This window comes from Pomacea canaliculata, linkage group LG11 (assembly GCF_003073045.1).
Source record: "Pomacea canaliculata isolate SZHN2017 linkage group LG11, ASM307304v1, whole genome shotgun sequence".
Classification (NCBI taxonomy): Eukaryota; Metazoa; Mollusca; class Gastropoda; order Architaenioglossa; family Ampullariidae; genus Pomacea; species Pomacea canaliculata.
The window spans coordinates 16,042,547-16,059,193 of NC_037600.1; the positions used below are offsets into that span (position 1 = coordinate 16,042,547).

The following is a 16,647-nucleotide window of genomic DNA, read 5'->3' on the forward strand; positions in this document are numbered from 1 at the left end:
AAAAAAATGACATAAAAACTTTATGATTACCAAAATGCTTTATATTTAAAAGACTTTTCTTTTTAAATTAGCCTGAACTGTCTCATAATTTTCTACTATGTAATTTACACTTGATGCCTAGACAGAGAAGATGACTGTCAGGGAAAGAAGAGAGAGACTGAGGTGAGATTTAGTGAGAGACCAGACAAAAATGAGCTACAAATAACACAGCACACCAAAATAAAAAAGCAAGAAATGTGGAATAGTTATAGCATCCAAATGCCAAGGATGACAACATTTCAGACACCTACTGTACTGATGTATCTGAAGTTGCACTGTCCTGGTTTTCTGTTGGATCTGTGGTATTGTCCCCAGTATTTCCTTCTGAGCGTGCCTGATCTACATCTGTTGTTGTTGTGCCATTGTTTAAAGCTGAGGTGTTAGACCCTCTTGACCCAACATTTCCCTGCAACCAATATTTCACACATTTTACAATCACAATGATGAGATTTATTCAAGATTCTTACACCCAACTGACTTGTACTTTGATAAGCATCAAGAGTATTTTATACCTACAAAAATTCACAATTTTTTTCTTTTAAATAATAAAGTTATGGGAAGTAATCCCACAAATCTATAACTTCACATTTCCAAAAGAAACAGCTCCCTTAACTCCTCCAAATGAAAATTAAAGACAAAGAACGAAACAGACATGAAATCGACAAATATCAAGAAAAGAGAATGGTACAAAGAAAAATGGTTTTTGGCTAGTCCACATATTTTCAATCTGCAAAAAACGTGGTGGATCATGAATTTAGGTAGGATTGGCTGATTTTTGCATAATTAGATCTTTCATTTGTTCTTCACTTAAATTATTATGATTTTTTTTAAAAATTGAGTAAATTTGATGCCTGTCAGGGTAGTAAAGTCAATATCAAGATAATGGTCTTAAATATTTAATTATTAGGCTTTTTAAAATTTCTTTATCATTTAATCACACAGTGATTTAGTATATCTCTTCCACAAAAATAGTCTGTTAAGCAAGTAAGGAGGTGAAGAAAATGTTTCCAAAAATGGCCTTCATCATCTCTTTTTTTAATAATCTCTGTTACATCATTCAACTCACTTCTAATCGACTTATTGCATTCTGAGCCAGATTAAGGTTTCGCTGTGCTTGCATCAGCCTCTGTTTTGCTTCGCCAGAGCTGCTACTGCTGTTTACAAACAGACCGGCGGGACCTCCACCAGGAGCTCCCCAACTGCTGCTGGTTGTGCCACCTGGTGGGTTTTGGCTGTTAATAGTGGTCATGGGTCCCATGGCAACGGGAGACAGGTTGATATGTACGTTGAGAGAACCCCCATCTATCTGCAAAGGCCAATGGCATGTCATTACTTGATACAGCAGATGATGAAATGCACATACTAATACATTAAATCACCAAAATAATTTTCTGAAGGAAAGGCTAAAAATGAAAAATACACTATACATTCAAATCAAGTTTGATGCACAGTTCTCAGAATTCTTTTGATAGCACTTTTTACCTAAAGAATATACAATAGATGGTTATTTCAGTAAATATTTCTGTGTGTATGCGTGTGCATCTCCATGCATGCATTTTATATTTCTTTACAGAGTTTTTTTTTTGAACAGCACAATTAATTCTCTAGACCTGTTATAAAAGAGCTAGCAAGACATTCTATTTGTTTTCCGCATATCAATAACAAAAAAAAGCCCCAAAATTTCTTTGACTAAAGATAAGGCATTAGTTTAGTTTATTCCTTGTTGCTCCTTGACGATCATAGGGACAAAACAACACCTCGCCAGCGGACCTGGTTTTTGGCAGCCCCCTTCAGTTGTACCCATGTGGTTCCGACGTCCTTTGCCTTGCTCTCTACTGTTCTTTTTCCAACTCTCCTCTTCCTGTGAGTGTTCCAGTCAAGTGTCTGCCTGGCAATGGTGTCATCTGGTTTGCGCAGGGTGTGTCCTATCCAGCCCCATTGACACTTTGTCTTGGCTAGTTGCATTCCGGTTGGTTCTTTTCCACAGACTGCTGTTGGAGATTTTTTCAGGCCATCTTATTCCTAGGATATGGTGTAAACATCAGTTGGTAAATGTCTGGAGCTTGTTGATGATGGTGTTTGTTTCAGAACCGTACAGTAGGACTGCCTTCACATTAGTGTTGAAGATGCAGATCTAACTGTGGAAGGATAATACTTGGGAGTTCCAAATGGGGCGTAGGTTTTTAAAAGCATGCCTGGTCTTGTTGATGCAGCTTTTGATGTCATCATCCGCTCCACCATCCTTGTTGACAATGCTCCCCAGATACATAAAGCGATCTGTTTCCAGGATGTTCTCTCCTTGAAGTTGGATTAGGAGTTCCTACTTGTTGTTGATTCTTATCACTTCAGTCTTCTTTTTGTTGACCTTTAAGCCAACTTCTCTGCTTTACTCAGTTTGCTTTGTGCATGCTGCTGCTGATGAGATAGGAGACTAAGGGCATTATTTATTATTTCCACTTACTTTCTCTCTACTAAGACAAGCTTTTGACCCTTGACATGGTCTGCCAGAGTGATCAACTAAGAAACCTTAACTTATTCAAAGCATTAATGAAAAAAAAATTTATTCCAGACTTACATAAACAAAAATCCAATCATTTCACCAATGGAACCACTGTTGAATAATATATAACTTAACACCAAAAACCAGAAAATGTTGGTTTGAAAAGTTCAATTTTTCCAATTGTACCCTGGTAGCACAAGGTCGCACGCAAAGCGACTAGTGATTTTTTTTCATCACTCTGGAGTCCATTTCAGACACTAAAGCTGCTTTTCATCAATGTAAATTATGTTTATTCACTTCTACACTGCATGCAACCATAAGAAGCCATTGCCCTCAGGACAACCTTGCAGTGGTCAAACGCTGTGTGTAAAATTGTGTCCCAAAATACTTTGAGAAATGGATGGACATAATTTCCTTCGGATTCACAATGGACTGAGATAGGAATAGTTTATTTCTCCTTACTCTGAACTTCATCTGTAATTTTGATTTGTTCTCCTATCATGTGGCTAGCAAAGATTGTACCTTCTTCGCAAACTTGACAGTTATTTAGTCACCAAGGCAATCAGAGGGAGTTAGCTTCTTTTTTGTCATCAGCAAACTGTCAGAAAAACTTCAAACATTCTGTTGAGAACATGTACTATTATTTTACTGAGATCAAGTGAATGTAATGCTATGTCTGTATACAGAAGTAACAGGCACTTGAAAGCGTTTGAACCCTAAGTCCAGCTGCTTGACCATAGATGAACTGTTGGTTTGTGTTGGTGTATGGTTTTGTAGGATTGAATGGGTGCATGATGTTGTTAAGTGTGTTTTACAAATGGTTTTATGTTAGGTTGCATGTTTTTGTGTTTCACTACAATGCAACACTTATTCTTGTCTAGCAACTGTTTTTTCTGAGATTTTCTTTTTTGCAACTGAACACACTTCTCAAGTTATAACTGCCCATTGGGATTAATAAAGTTAGTCACTTGTCATGGTTTTTTTTTTAAATTCAAAAATTATACTCACCTGGGTATTAATGTGAGAGTCAAGGTCTGTAGCCAGTGATTAACTTTTTCTGGCAAGGGACACAACACTATTTAATGACAATGCAAAAAAGGCACTTACAGGCAGTTGTGCAGTGTTTAGAATTTCTGGCGGAAAGGTGAAGGATCCCACAAGGACACTCTGCAGGTTGGGTGGGTGATGGATATGAGGTGGGAGTGGAGGATTGGACTGTGAAGACGACTGTGTGTCGCTGGTGCCAGAAGAAAGAGACGGGGGTGCCCGCTGCACCACATGAATCACTTTTCCATGAACTTCTGTTAATTTGAAGAAAAAAATCAATTTTAAAAGACCAAAACAATGACAAAACTGTGAAAACACTAACAGCTAAAGAACACTGAGAAAACATAAGATAGCAAAAGCTATACCCAGTTTGTACAGCATTATCTAATTTGCTCCAAATTCGCCAAAAACTAATGAAGAAATGTAGACAAATCAGAATTATCTTAAATACATACACAAAAACCTGAACTCACCATACTCCCTTAGCATCTTTTCATCTTGAAGAACACGGCCATGAAAAATAAGGCGCTGAGTATCTGCTGAAATGCCCTGGATATACCACATATGTTATATAATTATTATTATTAGGTTTTGAATGAAAAGTTATCGACATCCTGAAAAAGTTATATAGTTATATTGGCTTGAATAATATTCCATCAAAATACATATCAAAAACACAAAAAATAACATAACTGAGCTATCAAACATTGAAAGCTACAAACATGACTGAAGATGTAGCAAAGCATTACAAAGACATATATACGAGTCTAAAAATTTGGCCACATTAAAGGAATTAAACTGATATAACTGGCAGTATATTTTCACCATCATTTAAGATTTATTTTTTAATGCCTGCATGTATGCGTATGAACGCACACATTCTTTTGAACTAGTAATATCAAATTATTTTGGTTTTCTATTTGATTAACTTGCTGATCTCATACTTCACAAATTAGCCCCTTTATAATAATATTAATGTAAAATGTTACTGGTACTATGAAGGAAAAATAAGACACAAAATCAAAATTATACTTACGATAGAAGCTGCAATCTTTTCTTTGAACTGAGTTACTGTTGTCTGTTGCAAAAGAAGTTAATCCCAACAAATTGTATTAAGAGGTGAAATAAAATGATCATCAGAGAAAGTATCAATAAACAGACTGCTACATGCAAATAAGTTTAACTGGTATAGGACTTGAAATTATTATGCCAAATGATTGGAAAAACAATAACAGCACAACTGGAAGACCAGAACTCTGAGAAAAAGGCTAATTTGTTTTAAAAGTGGCAGAGACAAAAGGAATTTTACCTAAGAACAGAAAGGCAATCTAGGAACATTTTCACATGAAACGTTCATAACATATGAAAAATATTCTTTTATAATCACTCATATGTTTGGAGCATTGTGAGATTGGTTCAGTCACAATATCTCAGAAGAAAACAAGGATAGGGGGGAAAAAAGTATGAATACTGATGCCTGACATGAGCCAGAATGGCCTACAGCAGCGAAGAGAGCATGTGAAGTAAACAGAATGTGTAAAATCTGAAGACGACCCAAATGGCTTGAGAGAAAATTCCCTGAGGTAGATTCCAGAGTTTACAAACCAAATTCCACAACCAAAATAAGGTAAGGTTCCTTCATCACTGCTACCTCAATGTCTTTGAAAATGACACAAGCACATAAAATGGTGCAGCAAAAGGACCTTCAACAACAAATGTGTGAGGATTCAAGACTTAACAATCTCAAAACAGAGCTGAGATATGGCAAAATTGCAAGTGACAAAAATAAAGGCATAAAACCATACGCCACTGGAGTTGCAGCAGTAGACAAAAGTTCATTGAAAGATGACAAAACCATAAAATAATCAAATAAGTCACTGAAACCTCAAGTGGAAGTAAATACAAGTGGCTCAAAATGGTGAGTTAGGATGGATTCAGAATATGATTGGCCTTGTGGTCAATATAACTGTCTGGGACATGTTTGCAGCATTTGAAGGCCACTCAGAAGTGCTGAAGTGTCTTGTTGACTCAGCAGCTGGTTTATCCCAGACCAGGTCTGTTGGGCAGACAGAAGCATTTGGCACAAAGCTGGGTCATAGTTCTGCTTTACATTTCATTCAGAGGCTTCAAGTAAAAGAAGAAATGGCACACAGCTGCTGCAAATCTCAAAAAAGGTGGGCCTCAGACCAAAAGATCCTGTATTTTTAACTTATCCAAATAAAGGCTATGAAATGCTGTTGAAGAGCAGATTAGGACCTAATGGACAAGGTTATATGTATCCTATGAAAACATACCTCAAGAAGGACAGAAAAGGCTTTGGAAACAATAATGGTGAAAAGAGTAAAATAAATCATTTTCAACCTCATGATACATCGGCCATGCATAATGTTCAAAGCATTCAGAAAAGAAGTCGGACACATCCAAATGAGAAAATACTTGCTAGAAAAGAACAGAAGCAAAGAGAGATGGCAAGACTGTGGGAAAAATGGAACTAAGGAAGGCTCCGAGTCTTATAAAAGATGAGGACATGTTGTTTTGACCATGACCTAGAAAAACAGCGAAAGGTGAACATACTTCATAGTTTAACAAGCATGTGCAATAATGTAATGCTTTTTATGACTGCATGTGTGTGTGTGTGTGTGTGCGGTGTGCATGAGTGTGTATGCATGTACATGAAAGTGCATCTGAAACCTACCCTTGTGCACATGCCTGTATGTATATAAAATACCTTTATCCCCAATAAAATAATGTAGGAGTCTACAAAGCACAATATCTCAGCCAAAGGCCAACTCATTGCGCTGAACAAGAAAGATAGCAAAATACTGATAGTTTTATATAAAGACACACACTGTATTGTTATTAAATTTGACTTACATCTTCAGGAATGCTGAAATGTTTGTTCTGTCCATCCAGTGTTTTCACTGTTACATCCATCATTTTCCAAGGGACTTTGTTGTGGCACTACTTTAAATGTTGTCAGATCTTGCAATTTTCGATGGTCTCAACCTATAAATGTTATAACAATGTTATGCTTTTGCTAAAATTGTAGAAGAGGATTAAAACTTGTTGCTGCTTTACACTATTACAATTCTGCTCAAAGTAAAATGCGACTTGCAAGCAGCTGTGTTCAATACATCATACAGGATGTTACATTTACAAAATGCTGGATTTTTTAAAAATAACTCAAGATTACTGCATAATCAAAGCATGTACCTAATTAGATACATCAAATTCTCACAGCAAAAAGACATTAAATCCACAGTGAAAACAAAAATAAAAAAGGAGTATACATGATGGAAAAATTAAAGAATTCAAAGAGTAAACACTACATCATCATCATTGTTAATTGGATGTGAGGATGTTTTTAAAGCAAATTTTTTCTTATTGACTATAAAACTGGTAAGTAACATATGACCAAACAGTCTTAAGGGGGGGAATTGGTGTTTTACGCGGAGCCAGCAACTAAGGCTATATTACGACAAGACAGCCAGCCCTGTAAACAGATGCCACGTGCAGAGAAAGAACAGCGTGCCAGAGATGAGAAATGAACTCACGGCAGCCAACTTTCACTGTATTGGTGACAGGCACTAACCGTTGCGCCACTGGACCGCTACCAAACAGTCTTAACTTCAGATATAACTTAGGTCAAGCCTAATAATCAAAAGGATTAAGGGAATTTGTGTTTTATGCCAAGCCAGCAACAAGGCTATATCACTGCAAGGCAGTCAGCCCTGTAAACAGATGTCACATGCAGAGAAAGAACAGCATGCCCAAGATAGAAGCTAAGCCCAGGACAGCCAACCTTCACTGTATTGGTGACAGGCTCTAACTGTTGCACCACTGGGCCACCCTAATAAGAGAAACTATTGAATAAAATGATCTTGTTATTAGCAGGTTAGTGTATTAGTAATAGTAACAACATTTACTCAGGCAAAACCTGGCAGAAAGTTCCTGCATCACTTCCACAGGAAGCTATGTTTGGTCATTTAGGCTATAGCATATTTATGCACTTTTATAAAAACTAGATCATCACAAGTAAAATATCTCAAATAATGGGAGGGTAAAATAATCAATGCAAGTAGTAAAAAACAGATACACCTATTCACCAAATTAAATTATTTCAGTTGCTTTCATCTACACATTAGACTACAGCTGTTCATTAATTAGTGTCTGCAAATGCATCAGGATGCCTGCATTATTGATATTAAATTTCTTTTTGAATAGTCAGCATATCTGCTCTTATTTTTCTCTCAAATTCTTATTATGTTATCTTTATTTTACTTTTTTATATAATTTTATTAACACACAACTTAAACATATTGCACCAACATTTCCTGAAAATCACTCTAATGGGACATATGTTCTTAGCCTCGAATTAGTACCAAACAACAAGAAATGCTTTTAGTTTATATACAAAGAAAACAAGAACACTCATCTGGTACAAGAAGATCAAATAGTTATAAAACAGAGTCAAGTTACTATGATTATCATGAATGACAAACATCTTTCACATTTATATAGTCTGTTGATACAATGTATCTGAGTAGTAAGGAAAAAAAATTAAACAAAATAATATAAAAAGAAGGTGAAAGCAACATCAACAGGCTTTCCTTGCACCAACTTCAAAGCTGAAATTGAAATCCTGATCTGTGCAGTGAACAATATCAGCAGCAGATCAGGTCATCTTCCTGACAGATGCCCTGTCTGTGCAGGTCTCAACACCAAATAAATACTGAATACCTGTGCTAAATATGGCACTTCCAAATGTCAAATGCCTTAGCAGTGTTCTGTTACGGATATCCTTGCATAGTTGTACTGAATGCAGTAAGCAGAAAACACAAAACAAAACTCAGGGCTTGAGACCAGCAGGAATTAAACAAGGTCAGCCTCACAGACAAAAGCTTTCCCTACAGCTCTGTCGCAAATATCACTATCAACTGTCCAGATCAGATGAGCAGGTCACTTTTCTAATATTAAGAAAGGGCATAAGTTAATCACATACAGCAGATGCTGTAAGCTTGTTCTTGATACTCAGAAGGAGTGGGGATGCAGAGCAAGTGCACTGAATAATAGGGAGCCAAAAAAAAAAAAAAAAGATCTGCACAAATTCAAGAGACATATGTGAGAACAGCAAAGCAGCAAAAGAAAAAAAAAAGAAGGTACTTAGTGCGTGATTATTTGTAGATTATAGCAATGCTGCCCTCAACAAGGAATAGGTTGCAAACATGGGCAAAACAAACAACATTCCAAATTGTTGTTTCACAGTAATTCCAAAAATGCAGAACACATAAAAAGACAATCAGTCAACCACATAAAGGAACACAAGAGCTGCCCCCTTGAGCACATAAGGCAGTGGGATCAGGTAACTATATAATCCCGAAGAGGATAATAATAAAACAGAAAAATAATAATTAAAGTATTTATACATAATGCTGTTTCCTTAAATCTCCCTATGCTTTACAGATACAAGTAACAAATAAAGACACAGTATGCACACTAATCCAAATCAAAACATTATATAAATATACTACTAATCAACCTGAAAAGGAGCCCAGCAAGTAACACCACGAAAAAGGCAAGTAAAATAAAAGTAACTAATTTTTTCTCACTGGCTAAATACTTTATAATATCATAATATCACAGATTTATCACATGAAAAGTATATAATGTAATAAAACACTCAGCAATATTAATTTGCACAATTACTAAAACCTTTGTAAAATACTTCCCTCTGCTACTAAAGCATCTGCAGCAGACTGTATTAAGTATGAACTTATTCACTCCTTATAATTGAGAAAAACAGGAAAAACAGGCGACGGATAATTTGTCCAGAATACCTATCTGGTACTAAGCCTATTTTACATAATCTGTCTAATGACAAGTAAATTCAGAATACTGCTTAGACTACAACATTACGTTAATCAAGATATGAAAATAAACGATATTTTCTACACAGGAAGTCATATGGTGTTCTCAAAAGACTGAATTTTACAGAATTAGAAATATCTGCACCATTGTTCAGAATAGGTTGAATCGATATACTATAAAAGTGTCAGTACTATATACCCAGTCACATATCAGACGGTAGCTGTAGGATAAACTTGAAACTACCTGTCATAACCGACCAACATTTTTAAGAGTGAAAAGTGAGATTGATCTATTGATTTATCTTCTTAAAAAGCGAAAATATTTTCATGTTTCTCCCGTACAAACCTGTGTAATAAATGAAATTCTCGTAAAGTTGTTACTGCTTACTAACTTCAACGTCTGCAGATTCTCTCGTTTCTTTTTCACACAAACCATTCCAAAAATCACTGTTTACGACTTTATGTTGTGTCATATTTTAAGTATAGTAAGTTTAAAAACATAAAAAAAAGAAATATATAAGTCCTAAGTACATATTAATTATATTATTGCACTTTATGTACACATTTGAACAACTTATGCTTTTGACATGTTTGCGACATTACGTCACTTCCTGCTACAAAAATTGTATCACTGCGTTCTAGATCTTGTATTTACCTGTCATCATCTTGTGAAATAGTGGTTTCTTAATAGTCCACACTGTCGTGACTCAGGAGTATTTAGGCTTAATTTTTCCAATTAGTAATTTTGTAAAAATGGCTGAAGCCGATTGGGAAGAAGTTACCTACATTGGACACAGAGCCAAAGCAAACCAGCAGAGATCGAAGCAGGTAGACTACAGTAAAGCATGGAAAGATTCCGTTAATGATCGTTCCTCGAATTAGATACTTAAATACTTTTAAAATATTAATAATGATATTCAGTTTTTCTTTCTGCATCATTATTACCAAAATCATTTTATCTAGAGGATCATCTTTTCATCGTTATTGAGCACTGAGTAAGCACATGGCACATTAGCAGTATTATAGAGAGGTTTTTATATTGATGATGATGTCTATTTGTAATGCGCAGGTATCCATTCAGAAGAATGCTCATTGCGCAGCAAAAAATAAAAAAGAAGAAAAAGATAAAGTGAACAAATATATAAAACACCAGAAAAGTAAAAAATAAAGACAGAAGTGTTGCTTGGTTGTTTAAGTCTGTCTTAAACAGATGGGTCTTCAGTCTTTTTCGAAACTTGGTTGGTGAGGTGATATATATATATATTGCTACACAATCCTCTGTGCAGGCTATTAATTCAGCAATGAGAAGTGGAGCAGATATTGAAACCACAAAAAAATGTAAGCAACGTTTGATGAAGTTAACAGCAATGAGTTTTCACATGTTTTTCACTATAAAACTGCAGACAGTTTGATATCACCAAGTAGTACTATTGAGTACCCAAATGCCAATATGTTTTGACAGTTACATTATCAGCAAAGATTTTTACACCCTTAGAATTATATTTACAGTTTTACAAATTTACTTTTATTGCGATGCACTTATGTATGGGAAAGAGTTTTACATTTCATGTAGGGAATCATTTAGATTTGATACATGATGCTAAAAGAACATTAATCTCTAGTTCATTGATTGTTTATGTATTTATAAACTTTTATTATGGAACAGATTCTGCAGGTCAAAACAAACAACTGTCAGCAGCAAAAAACACAGCAAAATTGGATCGTGAAACAGAGGAATTGCATCATGACCATGTCAGTCTGGATGTTGCTAAACTGATTCAGCAGGGTCGACAGTCAAAAGGATTAACACAGAAGGACCTTGCCCAGGTCAGTAACAAGTTTTTGATTTCTGTACCATCCTGTTTTTTTTTCTTGTTTGTATTCGCCCCCAGTGGAGCATAGGGCAGCAACCACGCCCCGCCGTCAGACCTGGTTCTGGGTGCCCCTTTCCATTTGGGACCATGTCATGCCAGCTGTCTCTGCCTCTCTGTGGACTGATCTCTTCCACGTCTGTCTGGGTCTCCCAACCCTGGGCCTCCCATGTGGGTTCCAGCCCAGAGCTTGTCTTGTTAAATTGTCTACTGGCTTTCGTAAAGTGTGACCAAACCAGCCCCACTTCCGCTTCTTGATGTCTTGGCTGGCAGGTTTTTGGTTGGCTCTCCCACAGGTCTGTATTGGAGATCTTCTGAGGCGATCTGATGTTGAGGATGCGGCGCAGACATCTGTTGACGAATGTCTGTATCTTGTTGGTGATGGCATTTGTCACACGCCACATCTCGGATCTATATAGAAGGAGAGACTTTACATTTGTATTATAGATGCGGATCTTGGTGTGTAAAGACAAAGCCTTGGAGTTTCAGATAGGTTGTAGGGTGTGGAATGCAAGCCTGGCTTTGTTTATTTGGCTTCTTACATCTTCATATGTACCTCCATCTTTGCTGACTGCCAAGGTAGGTGAAACGGTCAGACTCTGTAATACATTCTCCATATGTTGGAGTGGGGCTTCTTGCTTGTTGTTGACCCGCATTATCTCCGTCTTCTTGATGTTGATGATTAGGCCAGTATTGCTGCTTCTTCTGCGAGCTGAGTGAGCTTTGTCTGTGCGTGTTGTTGCATGTGGGACAACAGGCTGATGTCATCCACAAAGTCAAGATCCTCAAGTTGCCTGGCGAAGGTCCACTGAACGCCCGTGTTGCTGTTAGAGGTTGTTCTTCTCATGATCCAGTCTATGATGATCAGGAAGATTGTCGGTGAGAGCATACAACCTTGCCTCGCTCCAGTCCTCACTGCGAAGGAGTCAGTCAGCTTTCCGTTGTGTATCACCTGGCATGTCGAGTCCTCATACAGCTGCTGGATGATGGCTGTGAACTTTTGTGGAAATCCATAGTGCTGCATCAGTTTCCAGATGGTTTCCCTATCTACAGAGTCCAAGGTCTTTTCAAAATCCGAAAAAGCTATATATAGTGACGACTGCCATTTGACGGACTGTTCGATAATATTTCGTAGAGTAGCGATTTAGTCGGTGCATGATTTTCCCTGCCGAAAGCCTGCCTGTTCTTGTCTCTTGTCTAGGGCATTCTTCAGTCGCTCCAGGATGATTCTGGTCAGCACCTTGCTTGGAATGGACAACAGCGTAATCCCTCGCCAATTGCTGCACTGTGTCAGGTCACCTTTTTTTGGGTAGCTTTACTAGGTAGCCAAGCTTCCAGTCTGCTGGAACTTTCTCCTGTTCCCAAATTTTCTTCAGCATGGGATGAAGCATCTCTGCTGCAGCTGTTGGGTCTACCTCAAGTGCTTCTGCAGGAATGCCATCTGGACCTGCCGCCTTGCCAGAATTCAAGGACTTGATGGCTTCGATGATTTCTGCCTTGGTTGGCGGGTTGGTATTTTCTTGGAGCTGTACTGCAGCTGGGGGAATGTCCAAAGTGGTTGTTGGTGGTGATTAGTTAAGTATTTCATCAAAATGTTCCACCCATCGTGATCTTTGTTCTGCATCCCCGGTGATGATGCTGCCATTCTTATTCTTTATTGGTCTGCATGCATTGGTGTTTTTCCTTCCTGACAGAATTCTTGTAATTTCGTATAGTCTCTTTGTGTTATTTTTCCTAGCTGCTTATTCAGCGTCTTCTGCCATCCTGTGTGCAAACTGTCTCTTGTCATCCCTTGCGCTTTTCTTCACTTCTTTGTTGATCTCCCAGTATTTTGCTCTGAGCTCTTCTTTTTCCTGCTGGTCTTGACATTGGTTGATCTTCAGCTCTTTCCTTTCCTCTGTCTTTTGCCAGGTCCTTAGAGTCAGCCATTCCTTGTGCTGTTTTCCTTTTTTTTTTTCCCCAGAACGTGTGTGCAGGCAGTCTTCCAGGTCTCTTGTAATCCTGTCCAGTGGTTGGCCACTGTTTCTTCCATGAGTCCTTCCAGTGTCACAAATCTGTTTTTAACTTCGCAGTTGAACTCTTTTTGCTTTCTACAGTCTCTAAGAAACTGCACGTTGAAATTGTGGTGCGGTCTGTCTGATGTGTCGTGGAAAGACCTCAGCTTTATCTTCATGGTTGCCACAAGCAGGTGGTCTTTGGCTACATCTGCACCTCACTTTACTCTGACATCCAGCAGGCTCCTTCTAAACTGGCGATTAATGGTGATGTGATCGATCTGGTTTTCTGTATGTCCATCTGGTGAAGTCCAGGTGGTCTTGTGGATGGTTTTGTGTGGAAAAACTGTGCCTCCGACTACAAGGTTATTGAACAGGCAGAAGTCTGAGCAGCTCACCATTTTCATTGCAGTTGCCCACACTGTGCTTTCCCATTATGTGTCCTTTGTCTGTGTTGTCATTTCCAACTTTGGCATTCATGTCGCCCATTGTGATCTGTAGGTCTCGTTTTGGAGTACGATCAACCAGTGCTTGCAGGGAGTTGTAAAAGTCATCTTTTTCCTCTTCTTTAGCTGCGTTGGTAGGTGCATAGCACTGGATGATCGTGATCTTTCTCCCTTTGGAGTTGAACCTGGCTGACATGAGTCGTGGGGAGACTGGTTCTCATGCTATTAGTGATCTTGCAGCCTCTGGTGTCATCAGTACTGCTACTCCTTGTGTGTGATCATGGTCAGGGTCTTCATGTCAGGAGTAGATGATAGTCTCCCCTTACGAAAGTCTGGTCTGACCGTTGCCGTTCCACCTTGTCTCGCACAGGCCGAGGAACTTGATGTTATAGTTCTTCCTTTCCTGTGCTATCTGAGCTGATTTTCCTCTCTCGTATAGGGATCTGATGTTCAGGTCCCTATCCTGGTTTTTGCCTTAGCCGTGAGAAGATGGGTCGGTGAGCTGGCTTCCTGAGTGCTTTCACCAGCACGCATCATAAGCCCCTCCGAAGAGGGATCTTCCCGTCCGGGCTCCATTTGTACAGTTAGCATGCTTGTGGTTTCTATAGCGTTTAATTTTTTTATAGGGTGGGGTTGCTAGCCCCATGCCCAACCCTTCTCTATCTGGGCTTGGGACCAGCAGGTTACCCGAGTGGCTTCAGGCGGAGTTCATATTAGCTCTTAGGGACTGCTATTTTTGTCACACCCATGGATCTGCATTGACTTTGGTGTTTCTTGTTAATCTGTGCTTTTTTTTTCTGGTCTATTTACCTCTGCTCTGGATTATTCCTTTGCTTTTGCCAATGCCAAGGCAATGCAGCTCAGAAAGGGGTCGGAGTCTTATTACAAGCATCCTTGCTTTGAACTGTTTGAAACTTATCAAGCAGGAATCTTGGGTGGCTAACAAATAGTTTCAGTTGTCCAGCAAAAATATTCCTATTTTCTTTCTCCCATCATGATTTACATTGTTTTCAAAAATCTTCATGCGCATACCTTTATTTAACTGAGTTATTGTTCCTTGTTGAGGCATACTGAGGGGGCCCGTCATTTCATCTTTTGGGCTTGCAATAATTTTGCTTTCGGTTTTGGGATGATATGGTCTTGAGACAGTATGGACAACACTCGGATGATTTGATTCAGGCTGTTGGGCAGGTGTTGACAGTAATGGGTGTGTACTTTATGCCATTATACTATAAATCAAGCTCGCATCCATTTTTCTCTTTTTTAAGTTTTCTTGCTATTTTAATTGTTTGTTGTTATCAGTACTATATATATGTGTGTGTTTTTCTTCAGTAAACAGATCTTGTAGATATTTAGGTTAAAGCTACAACTGTTCCCATGGCATTGACTAGTTTTCTGTAGCTTAGACCTTTTATTTGCACCTCTAGGGGGTATGCTAGTTTTTATATTACTATTATTGGCAACATTTCCGAAGTTGTAGCCATATTTTTTTCTTCCTTTGTAGAAGAAAACAATATGTGTGGAGCACAAGCAGATGGCATCTATAATAAATCTCCTCTTATATGAAATTGTTATCTTAACAGAGAATTAATGAGAAACCCCAGGTGATCAATGAGTATGAATCTGGCCGTGCCATACCTAACAACCAAATAATGGGCAAGTTAGAAAGAGCACTTGGTAAGTTCATTCTGAAATTTCAGTATGTTTTCTTATTTTTTAAATTTGTCCTTCTTGTATGCTTAGCTATATTTGTGGTATCACTTAAATTTTCTTTTATCTTGTCATCTGCCAACATTTCAAAGCTGGATGCTGGGTCATAATAATGTGGAAGCATAGTTTGTACAAGGTAAGCATCAGTTACTGTCAGAAAATTGCATTAAACACCACATTATGACAATTGAAATGGAGACATTGCATGCGTAAAACTTCACAAACCCTTAAAGAACATCTATTAGAAAGTTGAGTTAAAACAGAACTAAATTATATTATTAATTTTTTGCTTGCACAGGTATTAAACTTCGTGGGAAGGATAAGGGCACAGCCATTGCTACTCCTGCTGCCAGCGTGGCTGCTACTCCTGCAAAGAAGTGACTGCCTTCTGTAACATTGTTTTGGAAATTCTTCAGAAACGAACTTTTGGGTTTTTTTAACCAACACTGTGCAGTGTTCAGCTTTCTTGTTTCAGCATGCAGTTAGCACGAAGAATATATAACTATATGCAATGGTAACCTTAAGAGTCATTATTATTAACAAACCTTTAAAAAAAAAATATTTGACAGGATACATCTTTCTCGGGAATTCATAAATGCGTCATGCATCCTCTTTTTTTAGGGAAGGGTTTTATGTTCATTTTTACATATACTTATGTAAAGTTTATCATTTTTTAGATATAGTGCATACCAATTTGCTTTGTAGGGACATGGATGGGGTAAGCATTTATGCTCAAGAAACAGATTGTGATTTTTCTGAACATATGCAATGCACATTTTGTGTTGTGAAATTCGTATCCAAGAGCCATGTTTGACAGGATTCATTGGCCATCACCTGTGACATTGGTAATCTAACCAGTGCTTTCGTCTGGCTTCCACAGGATACATGCTTATGGAGATGGAACTTTCTTGTACTACTCCTCCTTTTGCCTTGTGCCAATAAAGTGTTTGTTCATGAAACATACCCAAGTGTATGTGAGGATATATTCCATCTTCAGTGTTTGTGCTCCATGTGAACATAAGGACAGATCTAGCATTAAATGTGCAACAAATCTTATAGGTCTATATAGGACAAAGAATCTTGCAGACTTTGGCTAGAGTCTATAGTGCACTAAGTTACTTGCTGTTCTTGGAAGATTTGTTGATAATACAATAAATGTCTGGATCATTGCCA

The 16,647-nt window shown here is 37.9% G+C and overlaps 2 protein-coding genes across 3 annotated transcripts in view; one reads left to right on the forward strand and one right to left on the reverse strand.

Moving 5' to 3' along the window:
* LOC112575869 (large proline-rich protein BAG6-like) overlaps window positions 1-9,988 on the reverse strand; it is a 30,506-nt gene extending 20,518 nt beyond the window's left edge. Inside the window, exons 1-7 of one of the 2 annotated variants that reach the window (XM_025257972.1) lie at window positions 9,800-9,988; window positions 6,461-6,592; window positions 4,623-4,664; window positions 4,060-4,135; window positions 3,647-3,840; window positions 1,106-1,345; window positions 291-445 (exon numbers count right to left, since the gene is read on the reverse strand). In XM_025257972.1, coding sequence (XP_025113757.1) covers window positions 291-445; window positions 1,106-1,345; window positions 3,647-3,840; window positions 4,060-4,135; window positions 4,623-4,664; window positions 6,461-6,523 — 770 coding nt within the window. In that variant the 5' untranslated portion in view covers window positions 6,524-6,592; window positions 9,800-9,988. Of the gene's footprint in view, window positions 1-290; window positions 446-1,105; window positions 1,346-3,646; window positions 3,841-4,059; window positions 4,136-4,622; window positions 4,665-6,460; window positions 6,593-9,652; window positions 9,675-9,799 lie in introns of those variants that run through there. The other variant, XM_025257974.1, reaches the window with a different exon arrangement.
* Window positions 9,989-10,053: 65 nt separating this feature from the next.
* Window positions 10,054-16,437, forward strand: LOC112575874 (endothelial differentiation-related factor 1-like). The gene is made up of 5 exons (XM_025257987.1): window positions 10,054-10,281; window positions 10,740-10,791; window positions 11,120-11,280; window positions 15,348-15,441; window positions 15,773-16,437. The coding sequence occupies exons 1-5, from the start codon at window positions 10,207-10,209 to the stop codon at window positions 15,853-15,855; spliced, it is 465 nt and encodes a 154-aa protein (XP_025113772.1). The 5' UTR covers window positions 10,054-10,206; the 3' UTR covers window positions 15,856-16,437.
* Window positions 16,438-16,647: the final 210 nt, after the last annotated feature.